Below are 20,487 nucleotides of genomic sequence, written 5' to 3' on the forward strand. Positions count from 1 at the left end.
AAGTTAAAATGTGGTTAACTTCATGTGTCAGTAAGGATGCACTGATAGCAGTCACGGATCCTGAAAAATCTCCCTGGCTTTTGAAACATCTTCAACAAACTTCTTCTGACAACTTCTTGCATGAGGAGGTTGTTAGCATTGCTGGCATGCAGGCTTGGGAGACAAAAAGAAATCATTTGTTGAGGGGCAGGGAGCTGTTTTATTTCTATTGTCTAATAGGCCTAATCTCTCATTCTTCTTCAGCTGGGTTAACTCTGCAATGCTAAGAACTGACCAGCTTAAAACTGTAAACCTAATTTACAAGGAGCAAACTTCAGTACTCTAGGCTCCGTTTGAACTCTCAACTAATCAGTTTGCATACATAAGCATGTGTTGTTTTTTTTTTAATGTCTAAATGCTGTCATTACTTCCCTTGCAAGCGTGGTAATAACCAGTCTGAGACAATTTTAATTTGACCCTAAAGTTGCAGTAGTATTAGTCACTTGGCTCAGCCTGGCCTGTCAGGTGACTTGTGGCCACTCCTTGCCCATGGCAGGCTCCTGGCCAGCCAGTTAAGAAGCCAGCTAGCTAGTGACCTTCTTCCTACAGGAGGTAGCGGGTGACTGCTTGGGCAGCAAACACCCAGGCACCTCGTGCCTCACTGTATGGCCTGCAAAGCCTTGCTGTGCCAGGAGCAAGGTGGTACGGACAGGAATCACCTGGCAAGTACCAAGCTGTCATCAGTCTCTCAGCTCCCAGGACAGGGGAGAAAGTTTCACAGTCACAGCCTTGCCCCTTGTGGCTGCCGAATCCCAGCTCTCACTGCAGCCACGTTTCAACACAAGGGATCAACAGAAAAGCTGAGCCACATGTCTTCAGACGACACAATACACCAAGCACATTCAAAGCACTGAAAACTGAGTCTAAGTGTTGAGGTGCAGATGGCAGACAGCTGTTGTAGTTTCTCTTGCTGGTGTTAACCCTCCAACCATGCAGCACTCTTCAGACACCTCATAGAAACGTTCCTGAGCTCCAGTTAACTACATAGCGAAATACCATATAGTGTGCTATAGGACTTTCCATTCCAGCAAAGCTTGCAGACATCTGTTACATAAGCTAGTGAATTTAGGAAGAAAAAAGAATTTTTGTGTTGATTACAGAAGCATAGCAACTTTGAACTGTCAACTTTGGGGCACCTAAATCGGAAAGGCAGCAGATCTAACAGTTCAGTGTAAAACTCTCTAATAGGTTTAGTAGTTTTGAGTTTACATTGAATCAAAATCAGGAAATCTAAAAAGGCTCTAAATTTGCATTATTGAAATAAAGATTCCTATTTTTGTAATCTGAACAAATATTACCTATTTTCACATGTTAGTGAATCTAACTACAGTATTCTGATTTGAACTTGGACAAACAATAGTTTTGAGGTAAATTCTAGATACTCAATTTAAAGGCTAATGAAAGTCAAATCCTTCAAAGATATTTAACCTATGGGCATGATCTAGGGTTCATCATAATTATTAGAAAAATCTTATAATTCGTGTACATATTTTTTGACAGAAATGAGCAGCAGAAAATTAATGTCAGGTCAGATGGGGCTCTGAGCAGACAATTCTAGCTGAAGATGTCCCTGCTCACTGCAGACAACCTTTAAGGTCCCTTCCAACCCAAATCATTCCATGATTCTATTGACAGATAACTTCCTGTTTATAGTACATTTAAGAAATGTAAAAATGCTGTCAAGCTTTATAATATGCTTTCTTATCCTCCAATCAGTACATAGCATTCTTGTAAACAGTGGTTAAATCTTATGCTTCCTTTTTGGCTTTTCTTTCAACACTACCAGGTTCATTTTCTGGCTCTGACAGGAGGGAGTTGGATTTGCTGGCTGGCTGTTGTATAAGCATCAACTAAACTGGAATTACTCTAGGAGCAAGAAACAGGAAGAAACCAGCTGGTAAAACACAATCATAGGCTGGCAGGAAATCAGTGACTATTTGCCACTCCTTCCAAAGAGGAGGAAAACAGTGAGTGGCAGATACTCAGTACCATCAGGTATCCAGCAGAGAGATTAATTCTCCTTTTTTCCATGCCGGGATACTCAGAATTTTACTTCAATGTGGACCATGGCTATTTGGAGGGTCTGGTCCGAGGGTTCAAAGCTGGGATCTTGACGAGTGCAGACTATGTCAATTTAGCACAATGCGAGACACTAGAAGGTAAGTCTGCTGGTTTATTTTATTTAGGAAGAAATACCATTGCTTAGACCTTTGAAGATGGAAAGGTAAAAGAGTGAAGTATCAAGAGCTTATCTTAAAAACCAGAGATAACCCTGATGTCCTCTGAAGAACTGTTCTCATATTTAAGTTAATAGATTTCCATAGAAATTACCCTAGGATTGTACAGACTGTGATTTGCAAAGCAATCCAGTTGATGGGATTTTCTGGTTTACTGATAAGGTTTGGAAATCTTATCCATAGAGCTCCTATGGAGATTGGTAACCTTCTCACAGATTTTAACCATGCTATAGAACTGTTCAAGTGTAGAAGTTTCATATCATTTCAGCTGGATAAAGTAAGTTCCCAAAATCTTATTAAAAGCTTACCATTTGGCTCTGAGTTTCTCTATAAAATATATAATTTTAGTACTTTGTTACTTCATGAGTTTTAGGGCAGTGGGGGATATTCTACTTATCAGGAAGAGAAAACTAGACTTCACAAAGATAAAACTCAACTATTCTCAAGCTTAGAAAGAAAAAAAAAAGAAGAAAAACCTTTTTTCAAGGTGACTTTGCCACAGTAATAAAGAGAACACACGCTAGTTTCCAAAACAGCTTTCTGTGGCCAAGACTGGTCACAGCCTGATGAAGACAGACTTGTACAAAGAATCATATGACACTCCTCGAGACACTTGGCAGTAGAAAAAATGCGACAGAAAAAAGTCACCTTTCTAAAGGAACATAAAGTTAAGAAACCTTGACTCCAAAATAAAATCTGTGATTGTACAGTGAAATAATTTATATAACATGCAGTATATTAGATTAATTTGAGAAAGGAACAAGGAGAAGTAATTAGCTTACTGTGTTTCAAGCATTGGTTTGTTTACGCAGAAATGAATCTGGGGAAATGAGAAGTGCAGAACCTGATGATTCCTATATGCAACAGTTTTGAGACTGTCTAAACTATAAATATAATACCAACACAAGTTTGGGAAGGTTGCTTCCCATTCATCTTGCAGATGAAAACAACTACATTTACATAGATGTGTGTAGGTATTTACTTGTCAGCTCTCATCATTAAAGAGGAGATTGTCAGTACAATCAATGGGAACTATTCAAGTGACCAAGTGCATGTACCTACTTCAGCTGATAAGCTGGAGAGCTGTATCAGCTCTCCATTTCATTTAATGGCAGTTTGGACACACAGAACACATGTTACTGAAAGAGAACACACTTACTCTGAGAGCTAAAATCTATTCCTTATGTCAACTGGACAAAATCGACAGTTTCTGTAGCCTATTCGTACCAGCAGTTGTGATCTCTGCAACTTAAAGACTCTACATCTACTCTTGATTTAGTATTTAATTGTTTAAGTCAAAAACTCCTTCTCCGTGAGTACACATACTTCAGAAAATAAGCTAATGGAGCTTCAAACATCTATAAAAGACACAAAAGACAGAATCATGGAATTATTAAATTGTTCTTACTCCACTGCTCCTCTGCAGAGGAGCTCAATAGATGGTGTCATCAAAGGCTCTATGAAGAAAATACCCAAACCACAAAATTATGGTTACTTCTGAATAGATGGAAATACACAAGATTAAATATTTTTTTAAATATACAAGAAAAAAAGAATTCCCTCATCATCCCAGAATACTTGCTCATGTTAAGCTAAGAATGCTTAATAAAAAAATCTAAGTTTTAAGTCATGCTACAAGAAAGTTATATACAACTGGGAAGCAGTTTTCAAACATTTCTGAGACGTACAAACATTTAACATTATTAAGAGCATGCAACAGATGAACAGATCAAAATAGAGAGATAAAATCCTCTTCTAAGTAAGATTTATGGCAGAAAGAACAATGGCTTTTAAATTTTTGAACCTTCTTCTTTCTAATGTTAATTCAATTTTAGAATGCAAATTATTTCAGCAACAGAAGCAGCACACTTCATCAACCCACCTACAAGCACATCTCTACTGCCCACCGTCACTTCCCTTTTTTTCTCTATTCAGCTACATTGCTTTCTCCATTGTAACATTTTCCAGTTCTTTTAGACAGCTGATAGATTCCCAACAGTTATCTATGAAATATATTCTTTATAATGACAATATGAGAAGTGGATTTGTACATGAGGCTAAATACACATCTTTCTGCACATATAGGATGCTGTAATACTGAACTCACACCACAAGTGTACAGTGCACCAATAACACAGACCCTTATCTCTAAAGTAAAAAATGAAATTTTATGCATACATTGTGGGTTTTTTTCCAATTAAAAGATTCAGCACATGGATTTGTACTGTAGTACTATTGTGCTTGTCCAATAGTGCCTTCATATCTTCACATTAAAAGCGAATGAATTTACCCCATTCTGCTTTCTGTGGCATAGTACCACACCACAAAAATGGGTCTAAGTAAAAAATATTATAAATATGCTAAAACAAACATCAGAATAAAAATCAAAACAACTCTAAGTAATCCATAAATAGAATCAGAAAGATCTTTTAATTTCAAAGTGGTTTTGGTATCTCTAGAGTAGAAACCGCAATGTCAGTACAGAAGAACCACAAGAAAAACTACGTTTGCGCTTTACATCTGTTTGATAATCACAGAGTAGGAATAACAGTGAGAGGGAAATTAAATAACAGTGAATGCTAATTGACTTACAGTAACACTGTATCACTGTGTCCTCTCAATTCAAGGCCACACAGAGAGGAGAAGTTTAACTTAGACATCCTTCCGGGCTTGTTTGCATTACAATTTCCATGAAGCTACTTTGTTGGCGGCAAGACTGGCTGAAACCTCCGCAGCATGGCATATCACTAGTCCGGCTCTACGTCACCCTCTGTTTAAGGGAAGGGGTCAGACAAGACTCCATGTGCTTGGTGCCTAGAAAACAGGTTAATGCTTTGTTCAGGTTCTCCAATACTCCTTCTTTCTGATCAGCGTCATTCTTTATTAACTGCAGCCATCTTAAACTAGTTTCCCTCTGCGCATTGATTCCCTTTGGACATACAGTTAATTGTGTTTGGTTGCTGTTCAACTGTGAGTAAAATCATGTTATTTAAAATTACATGACTTAAATAAATTATTTCCTACATATGATTTTCCTGCACATAATTGTATGAGGAAATACACAGTACGGATGGATGGCAATGATACTGACAGCTGAAATACAGGAATTTTCATTCCTAGGGATCTTGTGGACATGCTGAAAAGCCCAGGGTCTCATGTGGGTTTCCAAGAGCCCCTGAGAAAAGGAGCAGCTACCACCACTAAAATGTTTTGGTGAACCGGAATGCCTGAAGCCCCTATAATGCGCAGTCATCTGTCCCTGCCAGGTCATTAGGTCATGTTACCCGGATGAGTGTCTGATTCTGTTAGTCCCAAAGTCTTATTCACACCAACAGCTAAGAAAATATCATTTAAGACAAGCAGAGCAGTCTCTGAGCAGCACTGAACTCCGTCATGATGTGAAGTCTGATGATGACATTTTTGATTGATATTATATGGTATTGGAGCCTGTGGGTGACTATTTTCTCAATTGTTTTCATCAAGGCCATGAGACAGGATTGAATATTGTTTCTTACATACAGTATGCATGCTGCTATTTATTAAATAACTTAAAGAAATATTTCTCTAAAGTGGGCTGTGGAAGTGACAGGGTTGTAATTCCAGTATTCCTGGGCATAGTATTCCCTCCATAAGCTTTTGAGAGCCAGGTGGGGTTATTTAGCATGTTATAGCTTATATTTTTGATGCCTTATGTTAGGGCATGGATTTTGAAGCCACTCAGTCAATAAGAAAACTGAAGAAGGTAACACAGTCTTGTCAAACTACTCTCAATCTGTTGTGTTTGTTTTCTGCTCATTTCATGATGATGTTAAACACCCTTCAGAAAGGTCAATACTTGGGGCTGGTACTTGGGTCTAAACATCCTCAGAGGTACTAAACCTCTGCAAAACACTGTGTTCAGAATGCATTTAGAGTGTAACTCAAGGTAGGTATCAGTGGTTTCTCTGAAAAGGAATTGAGGAAAGCTGGAATTCAGCTCTCTGCATGCAATGTGGTAGTATTATCTAATCTCACTAGTATTTTTACCTTCTTTGCAATAAAAAGAGAAAAGTCAGTCTTCACAGGAAATGTAGATGTGATATGAAAATATCTCTTTAAAAAGGTGGTCTTACATATTTACAATCATTTCTGGACACACTTCAGCATTTTTATTTATCTCTTAATCTTTCTTACCTTTCTCTCTTTCTTGGATTATGTTGTTCTCTTTTTTAATATTTGTATCCTCTTTCTTCTTCCTACATGGAAGCCTGTACTGTAACTATGACTATTTCCTAGTTTCTGGCTCTGACCATTGAACGACCAATTACCTCTGCCTTCTTTTGTAAACAGTTTTGTGACAACACATAGAATTTCAAGCTGCAGTTAGTTTACACTGCTAGCATAAGTTCAATTTATTACAGGAAGATCCAGAGAAATGCTAGCAATTCCAGCAAGTTATCTGAGTAAGGCTGTCCTAGCCAAGAGTCTGCTGATGTAATTGCTAAAATGAGCTTGAGTGGCAGCTAAACTGCACAGAAAGTTCTGAGGGTTACCTATCTCAGTAAGATAAGAGTGCTAGATGTAGGAGTTTGAATTTTCAATGTGCTAGTTCTTTTGCTTTAAGTCCCAGCGTAGGCAATCTTATCGCATACTAAGAAAGTACAGACATAGGGAATTAGAGTAGCTACTATACTGATAAATGCACACTTTGCTAACTGCATATTAAATTCCATTATAAGAACACCGTTTTTTCAGTCAGTGGGAGTGTTGTTGTCCTCTTCCATAAATATAACTTCAGATTTTATCTGGAAATTATGAGTGCCCAAACCATATACCATTATCCCATTCTATAATTTACAGTAGTTTTTTGAACACAATTATGCCTTTGAAAGCAATTATGCAATATAGCAGGGGCTTTTCTAAAAGGAAATGTTAAACTGCTTTGAACACTAAGAACTGATTCAAATACTTAGCTTTGAAAATGGCTAGCAGAGGAAATATGTCAAATGAATTCTTTCATACTATGAAAGTATCTTTCAACTTTGCTGTCTAGTCAACCTATTTTCCTCAGGTATCAGGGTCAGGAGCTCAGATAGAATATGTCATGATAACCCCAGTTTCTGGAACACCTTCTTAGGATCTGGTAGCAGCCATAAATTAAGAGAAAGCTAAACCAGAAATGTTGAGAGTGTAACTGTGCCCTTTCAAGTGCTCCACTGCAGAAGCCATTTGGAGCCCAGAATCTGAGCCAGGCAGCCTGATAACACAAGAATACAACCTTACCTAAGACTGATATGTTTCATATCAAAATGTAAGATCTTAACAAACTTAAAGGATTATTCCCATTGATACATAACAGTCCACAGGAATGCAGGAGACAAAACAACTGATGTATTATAATGGTACAAGAGTGGTGCCCTCAATGAATTGGAGAAATTAAAACATTGAACAAACCTGACTGGGAAGTAATTAACACTGTGTCTGGTGTGGCTGGAAACTGAAGTTGCCAGTGAAACTTCTGACAGAGGTGTAAATTATTTGTGCTTTCCTGTGGCATGCAGTAAGTTCTACTGGTAGAAGGCAGTACAAATTTGCAGTAATTATGCATTTATTCTGTGTTAAATATATGGCAAAACCTTTTCAATAGAGTATGATCAGACCCTTAATATGGAAATATGATGTTAGAAATGAACATTTTTAAAAGTTTCTTTTAATTTGTAGACAATATAATGACAGTTTATTTATTCTCATGATCTTCCTTGAATGTAATTTCAGATCTGAAGTTACATCTACAAACTACAGACTATGGTAACTTCTTGGCTAACGAAACCGGCCCTCTCACTATTTCCACCATTGATGATAAACTGAAAACAAAACTACTCACGGAATTTCATTACTTCAGAAACCATGCTTTTGAACCACTTGTCACTTTTCTGAATTTTATCACGTAAGTACTACTACAACATAGCTTACCACACAGACTCAAATCAGAAACACAGCTACAAGTTAAAAAAGTGTAAATGCATTGTAATTGAATTTCAATTAAGTTTCAAAACCGGCAAAATTACTTTTTTACTGCAACACTTACATACTTAATTTGCATAAGTTCTGAAAATATATCTATGAAGAGCTGTTGCCCTTGCAACTTATTTTAAAGAACACAAGCATATCTTTTCTGTGTGCAGTGGCAGGACTAGTGGTAGAGATTGAGAAAAATGGCTATAATTTCCAAACATAATTTAAGTCAAAGAACTTGCACAACTGAAGTTTGTGGGAGTGACTCATGCAAGATTAGCAATTTCATGATGTACAGGGCAGTGATTTAATTCCTAGGCATGTGGCAATTTCTAGATGTTTTTTAAAGGGGGAAAGACAACACATCATATACCTATCATACTTTCTATGTCATTTGAACATTAAATACAGAAAAACTTTCACTGTATATTGCAAGATACTTAGATCCAAGTAGCTTTTCTAAAAAGTGCAAGTGCTTCTTGAACCTTGCATCTTGCATCTTCCATCTGATGCCAGATGAAGAGAAAGTTCCGATACTCAATACAGTTATAAACAGATAAAATTTGTAAATGAATGATTTAAACAACATTAAGAACAGGGATCTGCTTCATAACAGTATAACAACATGGATGAAATGCCAGCAGGATATTTTACCTAACTGTTTACTCCTCTTGATCTTATGTTTTTAATATATTATAACAAGAACACTAGACTGTTCAGTTTATTTTGAAGGAGTATTTTTATAATAACAGCAAAATAAAGTATAATTTTTGGGGGGAGGGTGTCAAGTGTATTTGACCAGTTATAGGTGAATATGTAAGCAGGATCTTAAACACTGCCCTAGGACAGCTGTGACCTGAGGTATATAATGTTTACCTTTTGCTTCAGTGAAATGAAAGTGAAAATAGGAAAATTATAGCATCTCTTTTCTCACACTGATTGAAATCCATGTGTTCATATGTATGCACAATCTCTGCACACTGTTGTTTTTTAATGATGGAGACACTAGTTAAAGCTATTTAACACAATGACTAAATCATTGAACTACATTTCAGCAGATACATGTGCCCTCTCCCAGATTTTGTGTGAGATCGTATTAATCCTTATATGTCTCTGAGCTCTGAATCAACAGTGCAAGCTGAAGACTGGCATCCTTGTTATAGGCATCCCAAGGGAATAGCTTTCACATTTCCAGCTCACTGACAAAACTCTTATCAGCCTTTCTAAGAGTAAAACTAATAAGAAGCTGATAGAAAACTTCTACTGAAAAGAACACTGTTAGCAATAAAGAAGAATTCTGTGAGAACCTGTTCTTAGTTTCCTCATGGGAGGATGTTTAAAGCCAAGTGAGAAGAAAGCCCTAAGATTAGTCCATCTGCAGCTTTAGTGCCGAAATTCCCACGCGCTTCTTCTCTGTCCAGAAGTTCTGTATGAAATAACAAAATCTCAAATTAGAGAAGCTGTCTGGTCAGGTGATTTATTTTTTGATATCACTTATTGTCACTTGTTATAGTGAATCTACATTTCATAGCTATTATGCTTATTTTAGTCATGTTTCAGTTTCTCCTTCTTTAAAAGTGTCTCTTTCCCAAACTCAGTCATGCATTTAAATTTAATACTGTATGTCACCTACTTGCTATTTAAAAACTTTTTGTTTTCGATGAGACATTGATACGGAGTCAACAAACAAACCCGCAAATACTGTGGTCATTTTTGACTTAAGCATTTTTACTAATTTTCAAAAATCTTGGTTTTGTATTTTCTGAAAGGAAAATTCATTATAAAGATAAAGTTAATTTTGTTTACTTTTTCTTTCAAATACAGATACAGTTACATGATTGACAACGTAATTCTTTTAATAACTGGCACATTACATCAGCGGCCCATAGCTGAACTTGTTCCCAAGTGCCATCCACTGGGGAGCTTTGAGCAAATGGAAGCAGTCAGCATTGCCTCAAACCCCACTGAGCTGTTCAATGCAATTTTGGTTGACACACCATTAGGTAGGAACACTAAATTATCTCTCATTTGCTTCTTGAAACTACTATCCTGTATTCTTAAGAATATTTCAGATGGAGTAGCATGTTTTCCAATGGATATGCTACATTTTGGTAACACAAAACATGAAGTGGGGATCAAGCACTTCTGAAGTGGTGTTCAGGACATTTTCTAGTAGCGTTTATTAACAGCTTCTTTATCTGCCTTGGGGAGCAGACACAGAGAAAACATGCTACTCAAGAGGTGTAATGGGCATTTTCTATACCCAAAGTAGTCACTGATTTAGAGCACCTAGATTTTTATTTCAACACTTGCATCTATCATTAAAAAAGTAAGATCTTGCCTATACCTCACTAAGGATCAAGAAGCAGACAGTTACTAATAGATATTAGATATTGTGGTAGAACCTAGATTCCCTTTTGGGATTTTGGCATGATTCAAACACAGAGAAAATCCCTATTTTGAAGAACTAAATCTAAAAGCAAAACAGAACAAGGCCTGGGAACATCATATTCTGAAATCGGGCTGAAACTCTGCTCAATATGCTGCAGCAGTCAACACGAACAAGCAAAAACAAGCCAGCTGTGGGGCACTGCTGGGGAGGGTACTCAGAATAAGATGGAACTGGATGGGTTTGAACATGAAACCATTGTGTGCCCTCATCTTAAGTACTGTGAGTGGGTTCTGCTTCTCAAGAAGGTGTGGTGAGTTGGCCCCAGAGAGAAGCCAAACTCCCAAACTAGTTTTAAAACAGGTAAAATAATTTTTTTTCTTTCCCCCCCTTCCCCACATGGCTAGTAGTAAATTTCTGCCACCCTCTGAGACAACGCTCTCTGCCAGGCAGCACTGATCTGTCCCATTGACACAGCTTGGGAACAGTGCGGGCCTGGCATACTTGGGTTTGTTATGATTATAGCATTTTTAAGTGGTCCAGCTGCACAGTTGATCTTCATTCTCTGCCTCCCTGTTCAAAAGCTTGCTCTTTAACCAGTTCTGCAAAGGACCTGGAAGCACAGATGGTCAAGGTTAAAGCTTGTGCCCCTTACTAGTTGCAACTTGTTGCCTTTCCCCCAGTGCAGATACACTCAAAAAGGAAGAGAGAAAGTAGGAAAGAGGATTCTCTTTAACAAGTGCAGAACACCTGCATAATTTAAGACAAAAATTACCTTTCATGCTCCTCACTAGGAAAACTCCCTAATGCTCGAACCATATACTTCAGAGAAGATTAAGGCTTTCATTAGTATTTCTCATCTGATTTTCTCTGGAGATACGGACTCTGGCTGCAGCACTGATTGATTCCCTTCACTGCAGATTCTCATTAAAAAGGAGGGAGTAGGAGGATAAGGGGAAAATCAAGAGGATTTCTCTTCCTCTCTGTTATATCACTCTTTCTCGTACAGCGGAAACCTCAGATCCTTGCTCACACACTGTTGAATGGCAAAAGACAAGAGATGCATATTATCACCATGTAGATTTATGCTGCAATTCAATAAACTCTGCTTTCAGCTGCGTTCTTTCAAGACTGCTTGTCTGAAAATGACCTGGATGAAATGAACATTGAAATAATGCGCAACAAATTATACAAGGCAAGTTCTTGCAACATAACAATAATACTTGGGTTTTTTCAAATCATCTCAGAAAAGGAGGTCAGTATCATTAACCTTGTTTTATGGATGGGCAAAGAGAAGCATGGTGAGATAACACAAGCTGTCTAAGGTCACCTGGTTGATGACAAGTCCAGGAATCAAATCCAGATCCTTTCATTTCTGCTCCACTGTTTGGAGAGTTTTCAAATTTTAGGTCTGCATCCAAATTCTAATTTAATTTCTCATTAATGAAAATGCTTTAGATGTCAGGCTAATATCCAGATCCATTTGTTTATGAATAACTCAGTTATCCACCAAATGTCACAAAACTGTTACCTCCTAAGTGAGCCTAGACAGGTTTTGGCTAACATTTATTTTTATGTATAAAAGGTAGATGTGATTTGAAGATGTCTATTTTTTTCAGTTTAGCTAACTTTTTTTTTTTAACCTAAGGGCTTTGTATAATTTTCTTCCTTTTATCTTTAGCATTGCTACAGCACACTGCTGTAAGGATATGTATCTAACATTTGCTGTGCATTTTTAAAGTATTTTATAAATATTAGCATACAGGTCAATACTCTTAGGATGGTCTCTGTAAAGGCTATGCATTTTTCATTCCATTAATGGTTCCTCCTGGCACATTCACTCCAAATTCTTTGTTATCTTTCTTTCTTTGTTATCTTGCAGTGGATGCCCCAGACTGCAGGAAATATTCTTACAGTGATCTGATAGCACTAAGGGGAAACAAAAAGAAAACCTGTCTGTCTTACAAATGGCATTTATAAATTCCCAAGCCAATATTTGGTTCTTAAATATTCTGGTACTTCCTCTCATTCAAAACAACATTAGTTTTGCCCAAGTATTTTAATTCTTTCACAGTACTACTAAACTAGACACTCTTTTTCCATTTGACAACATACAGATTTGATTCTTATATCCTGTGTCGAAAACCAGACATTTACATTTATTGAATCTATTTTTTTCTTCTCTCTCTTCTAAGTATCAGGGGGATCATTCTGCAAACACTTCTAAATTATTAATACATCCTTTCTCCGCTGCCAATGTGATCAATTATGTTTCAGCTCTACCATCAGATGTATACAGAACCTAATGTATAATCCCATGCAGCAGTTACCCCTTGAGAAGTTGCTACTTAAAATGAACTTACTTGCATAGTTAGTGATAGCTTCTTTTAATAAGATTGTGAAGTTCTAGCAAATGCATTTTGATAACATAAAAGTTCCCTAAGACAGTATTTTGGGGGCTGGAGAGACGGTAAATAGCATCTCTGAGATATTTAGGGTCCTTCCTGCACAGGTATGAAATGGGTGCAAAGGCCAGAATCCTTAACAGACCAGAGGGCTCTGCAGAGCAGCATTACAGAAGCTTTGTCCGCTGCTCTGACCTAATCCAGGGTTTAGAGTAGAGCAGCAGGGATTAGTTTGTGTATCCTCATAGTGCTGGCCCAACAGCCGTGGCATATTCCCAAATCCCCTCCTCCACACTATAAATGCAGAATTTCTTTCAGCCATCTGCTTATTAAGCTCAGCAGAGCTCAAGAAGTTCCTTCTTTAGAGAACAAAGAAAACATAATATTTGTCCTATAACAATTTTTGAAAACATTTGAACCCATATAGTAATAACAAGACATTTGCACTTCAAAATTTCAATTTTCAATCCAGCAAAGAAATTAAGCACATACTTGAATTTAAATTCATAGTTAGAATTTTCAAAGTTAATGTAAATATTTTAAAATTATGTTTATGACTATGTGCTGTGCTGGTCCAGGCCTGAAGTAGCACTAAAAAAATTTATCTTCTTCTTTCATGTAGTCTTATCTTGAGGCATTTTATAAGTTTTGTGAAAACCAAGGTGGTACTACAGCAGAAATAATGAGACCTATTCTTGAGGTAAGAAAAATTCAGTCTTAGTGCATGAAAGTACTCCACAATGTTTTCATAATTATGTTATCTTGGTTTTCCTGTTCATTCTCTCTCCATTTGCAAAGTTATCTGTCAAATGTTTGCTTCTCCACTGAAAAAATAACTGTTTTTTCTAAGATGCAATGAAGACTTTATTCGAGGATGACTTTTACCTCTTCACTAGAGAAGCAGCTAGTCCATTACCAGGGAGGAGACAGCCTCAGTTAATATTCTTCTATAGCAGGGAGCAGAACAGAATAAATGGTTCACTAATCTCAGACTGTTGCCCCTTAACATTTTTCTGTATTATGTAGAAAAACTAAAAAAGTGGACTGTTCCTACACCTCCTAGCTCAAAATTAAATTTGGGATAGCTAAGCTCTGGCGTTACTGTATATTTACTAATCCATAATCTTCATGGTTCATTGCACTATTATGTTTGTTTACACTCCTATTAAAATTAATAGGTGAAGTTAGAGTTGAGTGACCTTTGGAATTAGTGTCATACAGAGAAGTACAACATTCCATGTTTTGTTTTTGTCTCAAGTCAGAAAAGTTTAATATTTAGTTTTTTCCATGGCACACAAAATTCCTAACGACCTCCCCAAAAGGATACCTGCAGCATAGTGAATGATATTTTTGTATCTGTTATTGTAAGAAAAGATGCAGAAATTCATAAAATTGAGTTCTCAGCATTCAGCTCAATTTTTTTTCTATGTGGTTCATCAGAATTCTTTGCAGAGTTTGAGAGCCAGAATACTCATTTGCTTCCAGGAGTCTTTATTTCTGGATAAACAAAACTTACACCCTGGAAACTGAACAAAATTCACTGAGCTCTGATGAGATCATACTAAAAGTTTGCAGTATAGGAGAGAGATAATAACCCTGGAAGCTCACCCCTGAATGAGGAATGAGCCTAAATTACATCTTACGAAACAATGTCCTAAAAGGGAATGCAATTTCCTATTCTATTTAACCAGGTCATAATGTTTCATTTCATGTTCTAAAGAAAATATTTTTAATCAAATTAAATTGACCAGAAATTAAACATTTGACTATTCTTTTCTGAAAAACAAAAATCAAGAGTTTGGCTGGCAGAAGTAAAGACATTTCTCATAGTTGATTCAGATATTTCAGAAAATTCATTTTTAGCTACAAATTCATGCTGAGAGCAGATTACTTACAACATTAGTTTAAGCATGTTGTAAAACTCTCTTTATACCAGTGGTAACAGTTTGGTCCATGATAAGCTTCTTTAAAATCCCTATCTAATGTCAATCAGCTAGGAGGATAAACTTTTCTGTAGAAAATTTCATTTTCTATAACATTTTAATATTCTGAAGATACACAAAGAGCAGATTGCTAATGGTTGAATTAACAGAAAGCTAAAGTTTATTTATGCAAAAGAATACTTACTATTTATTCTGTAATCTTATATGTAAGACTACCAACCTGACCCTACCAGAACAAGGCTGAGGTACTTCGCTTCCCAACTCCTTGACCTCCAGTCACCATGCCAACCTTCCACATGAACAGTACTGACGATCTCTCTTCCACCATGGACAAAAAACGTTGCATGTTGAACCTTAAATCTAGCAAGAAATTGCAGGACTGCAGTGCAGCTAGTGCTGTGCCTGTTACTAGGGGGCCATTCTAATTCTCCAGCAGCAGACATGCTACTTCAGTTTCCCATATGGAAACTAAAACACTTAGGAAATGGTCATCCTGTGACTCCAACTCCACCTGCAGTGATCGAACGGCCCAGACCACCAAGTAAGTGGCTCACGGCCTTACTCACTATGGAGAACCTCGTATGCCAACAATCTGATGAACTGAGAGGTCTGTATGGATGGGACTGGTCCTGCAATGTTTCTCAAACCAGGAGCCACCAGAAGTAGGCCCCAAACCTGCTAGCATTAGTTGTAACTGCATCTGAGCATGCTTTCCCCCCCTGACAAAATATTACAAATCTAACAGCTAGATTCTACATGGCTTTAACAAGTTAAAAAAACAAAGCATTTGTTCTTCCAAAACAGTTTCACTAGGGCTCATATACCTGTTCATATTAATAGGGCATGTGAAATTTGGCCCTGTTATTCATTAGCTAGAAATCTTTTCAGGTACACTTATTTTCTTCTCATTATTTCTCTATGGTTTATTCATTTTCCTTACCCTAAACTCAGTGCCAGAGGGCAGTCAGGTCCCTGTTCCAGTATGTTCCAGTACACAGGAGTAGGATCTATGAATAAGTGCTTAACTGCTCAAGTTGTAGAACTGTGTTGCAACTGCAATCTTATTATTCAACAGAAAAGAGTACCTTTCTGCTTAAAATTCTTAAAAATTCTTAAAAATTCTGCAAGCTGCCTAAAATGTGCACATACTGTATATACTTCACTTGAAGATTTTCCAGCATAATCCCTGTAATTAGCAAGGGATCTACTGTTCTTACAAAATGAAAGTAAGTAATAAAGGAAATAAAACCATAGTCAAATTGGATGTCAAGACAGAACAATAGATTTAAATCAGATAGAATTAAGATTATTTTTATTTACCATTACATTTTTAATTCATACTGTAAGAATGGCAAGTGAAATTTTGCTTTGTACAAAAGAACAACCTGAGATCTAGATGTTAGATTGACTTTCAGTCAATCGCTGCAGGGAAAACACAGATACTACAGGCTTCTACACCTGGCAGAAGAAATATAGCCCTTGATTCTATGTGTTAAAAATTAACTGTGATTTGAGAAACTTGAAAACTTTTACTTCACAAGTAAACATTCCCCTCCAACTTATTAATTTTTTTAAGTATGTGCATTCAGAAACTTTTTTTTTCAGTATTTTCATCCAATCTTTACTCTCAACAGCCCTCTGAGTTACCCTAGAACAGCACTACTGATTCTTGGTCGTTTCCTGTATTATTTATAGGAGTATTATTTCATAATTTCAGAAGAGTGTCTTGATGAAATATTTTGTTGTCAACATCTGGGTAACTAAGTATGGAAATAAGGAAGTAGTAGAGATTATATTTTCAGTACAGAAATCATGGAATAAAAGTTGTGCTTGCAAAACACTGATTTTCTAGTTAAAATTTAACAAGTATTTGCAAATAAGGATTTACATTTTTTAAAATAACGTATGTTTCTAATGCTCTGAAGTCTACATTTTTCTAAAGTTTCCATAGTTTAGATTACTGAAAAAAAAATATGCCACCTTAAGTTAGAATGAGATCTCTAATAACATCTATTTATTCTTTGTTTTGCATATTAAGTTTGAGGCAGACAGGCGTGCCTTTATCATCACCATTAATTCCTTTGGTACTGAGCTGAGCAAAGATGACCGAGAGAAGCTGTATCCAACCTGTGGAAAACTGTATCCAGAAGGACTACACCTGCTGGCCAGTGCAGATGACTACGAGCAAGTGAAGTGTGTTGCAGATTACTATGCAGTATGTAATCTAATTTCTTAAAACAAAAGGCCAAAATACAAATACTTAACATCTCTTGATGTCAGCAAACTTTTTAAAGAGTATTCACATTGTTAAAGGCACTTTTGAGAGAGAAGAAAATCAGCAAACATACAAAAGAGACCATAAAGATGTATATGAAATCAAAGGCTTTGATATGAAGACAGAAGATATATTATTACCTTAGCGCAATACAAAGTTCCTCTTACAGTGATGTTTAAATAAGACCAAATCACAGACTAGTAAACGAAACTCTTCCTACTTCATTAACTCTCCCCAAACTGAGTTTCACTTCACAGCTGCTGCCTTCAAGATTTTGGACCAAACGCATAAGTCACTTTAAAATGAGCTGACCAAACCATTCATGTCACAGATGAGTGCAAACCTAGTTTATCATTCATGTACAGTAAAAATGCCCTTCTGAAAGGTTTTCTCCAAATCTCTGATTGAATCAAGAAATTAAATTATGTTGCCAATATTGATGCAACCAGTGCAGTTATCAAAGATGAACCAATATGATTTAACTGTGGTACCAATATTAAAGATGAACTTGCTCTATGAATTAACTGTGGTACTCTGACTACCTATAATATTTAAGCTACCTCCAAGTAGGTACACAAAACAAAAGAGTGTTGGTTTACGCATTTTCCACAGAAGAAACAAAGCTGGAGATGCACATCTGTTCCTGTGCATATGCAGAATGTTAGAAGCAAGTGTCACCACGTCAATGTGGTACAGAGCAAATCTATTCATGTGATGATGGGATTTTTAGGGGAATTTGGGAACCACTGTATTAGACCTATACTGCACTGCTACTTTACAGGAAAACAAAAGAAATACACAGGGAAGAAAATTACATGGAAATGCAACACGTAAGAAATTAAGTCAAATATATCCCTGCAGAATATTCCAGAATGACCTATCAGACTAATGGATTTAGATACAATATTAACACAGATAAAGCAAATCCAGCTGACTACTGGAAATAAAATGAGCAGCCATGTGAGGATCAGAGTTCAGGGTTTTGGCTCCATTTACAGCTCTGGCTCTGATGGATGCTGTTTGTACAAGAAGTTCAGCGCTCTCTGTCCAACAGAGTGAAAGGTCATGTGTCATTCCACAATAAGTCTCTTTTAGTGCCTTCAGTAAATTACTTTAGGTTGTAGGAAATGATGGTAAGAAATACAAGAACAAATGGGATTTTTCTTTCTTTTGCTGACTATATGCTTTTAACTTCTGATTTATGTAGAACTGTAATCCATACATGAGTTTTTCTATTCAGAAAGATTACTTAACATAGATTAATAATGTAATGTAAGGTATCTGTGCTGCACGGAATGCAAAAGTACCTTATTTCCATTGGGTGGTTGTCTATGCTTTTAGGAATACAAGGCTGTGTTTGAAGGTGTAGGGAGTGGCACTGGAGAAAAGACACTGGAGGATGCATTTTTTGAATATGAGGTAAGAGGTTCTAAACTTAAAATATCAAAATGAAAGTTACCCACCTGGAATAACATGTAAACCAAGAATGAGATGCTAGACTTTTGATTCTACTATGCCGCATCATTCAGCACTGTATTCAGGAACTCAGTATTTCTATGGCTGTCAACATCTGGCTGAATCAAAACAGAAGGATTTACCTTTTAAAATAAAATAAATTCCAGGACATTCTTCTGAAGAATAGTTATAGAACTGTCAACCCTGACAGCCTATCCAAAAGCCATCTCATATAAACTGCTTAATGACATTTCTTTTGAATAGTCTACTGAAGAAGGTATTTCGCCACTGTCCTATACTTACCTGTAATGTTGCTGTAGTTCATTACCAAAATTAACTCAGAGATGACATTTCAATTATATTTATACTCAAGAGACTTCTAAATATAGTCATAGTTGCAAAATTACATAGAAATCTTGATCATAAAAGCTATCACATAAAAATCACATTTGCTTTCTTTAATATTTTTTGTAAGACTTGTTTCTTCATTTCCACAGGTAAAGCTGAATGTGCTTGCATTCAACAACCAGTTTCATTTTGGAGTATTTTATGCCTATGTAAAGTTAAAGGAACAAGAATGCAGAAATATTGTATGGATTGCTGAATGCATTTCCCAGAGACATAGAACCAAAATTAACAACTACATTCCGATTTTCTAAATCTGAGAACTTAAAATCCTACAATGCCTGAAAAGATGCATTATTACATAGAAAAGAAGAAAAATCCTATTTCAAAAGTTAACACTTATCAGATGTTTTAAATTGTATTAATGATTCTCGTTATATACAGCAGTGCAAAAAATGTTATGCAATTAGAGAGAAGAGTACTTTATAAGGAAATAATAATGAGTTTATTAATGTTTTTTGTTGGTAGATTTGTTTCCCACTATGCCCATTTTATTTTAATTGAACAATAAAAACTCCTTGCAAGGTCTTACATACATATTATTTCTCTTTTGTGAAAGCAAGCTTTATATCAATGACATCTGAAATGCTCTTTAATGGCTTAATTATGAATTAACAGTTTTCTCAAATGGCCAACTAAACCACTACTTATATCTTACACTTACAGTCTTCTTCATGGCATACAAGATTTTACGAAGGACTTAATACACGTATAAGAGAGAAACTTTAGGGTATCTCTGAGATTCCCCTTAAGCAATCGAGAGAGAGAGCTTTCTGAGCCTTTCTAACTGTGACACCTCTTTGCAGCTGAATGTAAATAAGAAACTTAATTTTCATGCAAATGTTTTCATTTATTCCTTTATGGTTACATGAGGAGCACCGTAAGTGTTAAACAAGCGGTGTCTGATCTACTGCACAGCAATACATATATCTCTTTGCAGCACACCAAAGACACTGTCTTCATCTAAGCACTAGGGAAGATTATGAAACATGAATGAAAATACCAGCCAAGTCTGTATCAGTTTTACATCAGACACGAACAACGCCAGCTCTGAGCTATTTGAGGACCTGGGTAAGATCGGTAACTAAAAATAGAGCAAACAGTTGAAGCCAGCTTGTAGCAGGAGAAGATTAATTCTGTTGAAGAAAAAGGAAGGATTTTGAAAGCCATATCAACATTCTGCCTTCCTACTCCATTCAAAAAATTGCCCTCTTATTATTGAAACAGGCCATACCCTGATTTTCTGCATGACTCCTTAGTTTCAGGTTGCAAAACAGCAAATCTCAGTCTTCAGCTGACGATGCCTCCAGTAATATGATGCAGAAATAAAATATATTTCCTGCTG

The 20,487-nt window shown here is 36.5% G+C and overlaps 1 protein-coding gene across 1 annotated transcript; it reads left to right on the forward strand.

Annotated features, from left to right (window-relative positions):
• The first annotated feature begins 2,002 nt into the window (after positions 1 to 2,002).
• Positions 2,003 to 19,555, forward strand: LOC104545648 (V-type proton ATPase subunit d 2). Its single transcript, XM_010190833.1, has 8 exons — positions 2,003 to 2,198; positions 8,031 to 8,202; positions 10,095 to 10,273; positions 11,775 to 11,854; positions 13,687 to 13,764; positions 17,046 to 17,222; positions 18,624 to 18,701; positions 19,235 to 19,555. The coding sequence occupies exons 1-8, from the start codon at positions 2,069 to 2,071 to the stop codon at positions 19,394 to 19,396; spliced, it is 1,056 nt and encodes a 351-aa protein (XP_010189135.1). The 5' UTR covers positions 2,003 to 2,068; the 3' UTR covers positions 19,397 to 19,555.
• Positions 19,556 to 20,487: the final 932 nt, after the last annotated feature.

Source organism: Mesitornis unicolor, unplaced genomic scaffold, assembly GCF_000695765.1.
Source record: "Mesitornis unicolor isolate BGI_N332 unplaced genomic scaffold, ASM69576v1 scaffold7528, whole genome shotgun sequence".
Classification (NCBI taxonomy): Eukaryota; Metazoa; Chordata; class Aves; order Mesitornithiformes; family Mesitornithidae; genus Mesitornis; species Mesitornis unicolor.

Bases quoted from the DNA above. Each gene is read 5' to 3' on its own strand.
- LOC104545648 (XM_010190833.1), top strand. From the start codon at position 2,069: ATGCCGGGATACTCAGAATTTTACTTCAATGTGGACCATGGCTATTTG. The intron at 11,855-13,686 runs GCAAGTTCTTGC...TCTTTCATGTAG, and splicing joins TGCGCAACAAATTATACAAG to TCTTATCTTGAGGCATTTTA. The intron at 13,765-17,045 runs GTAAGAAAAATT...TTGCATATTAAG, and splicing joins TAATGAGACCTATTCTTGAG to TTTGAGGCAGACAGGCGTGC.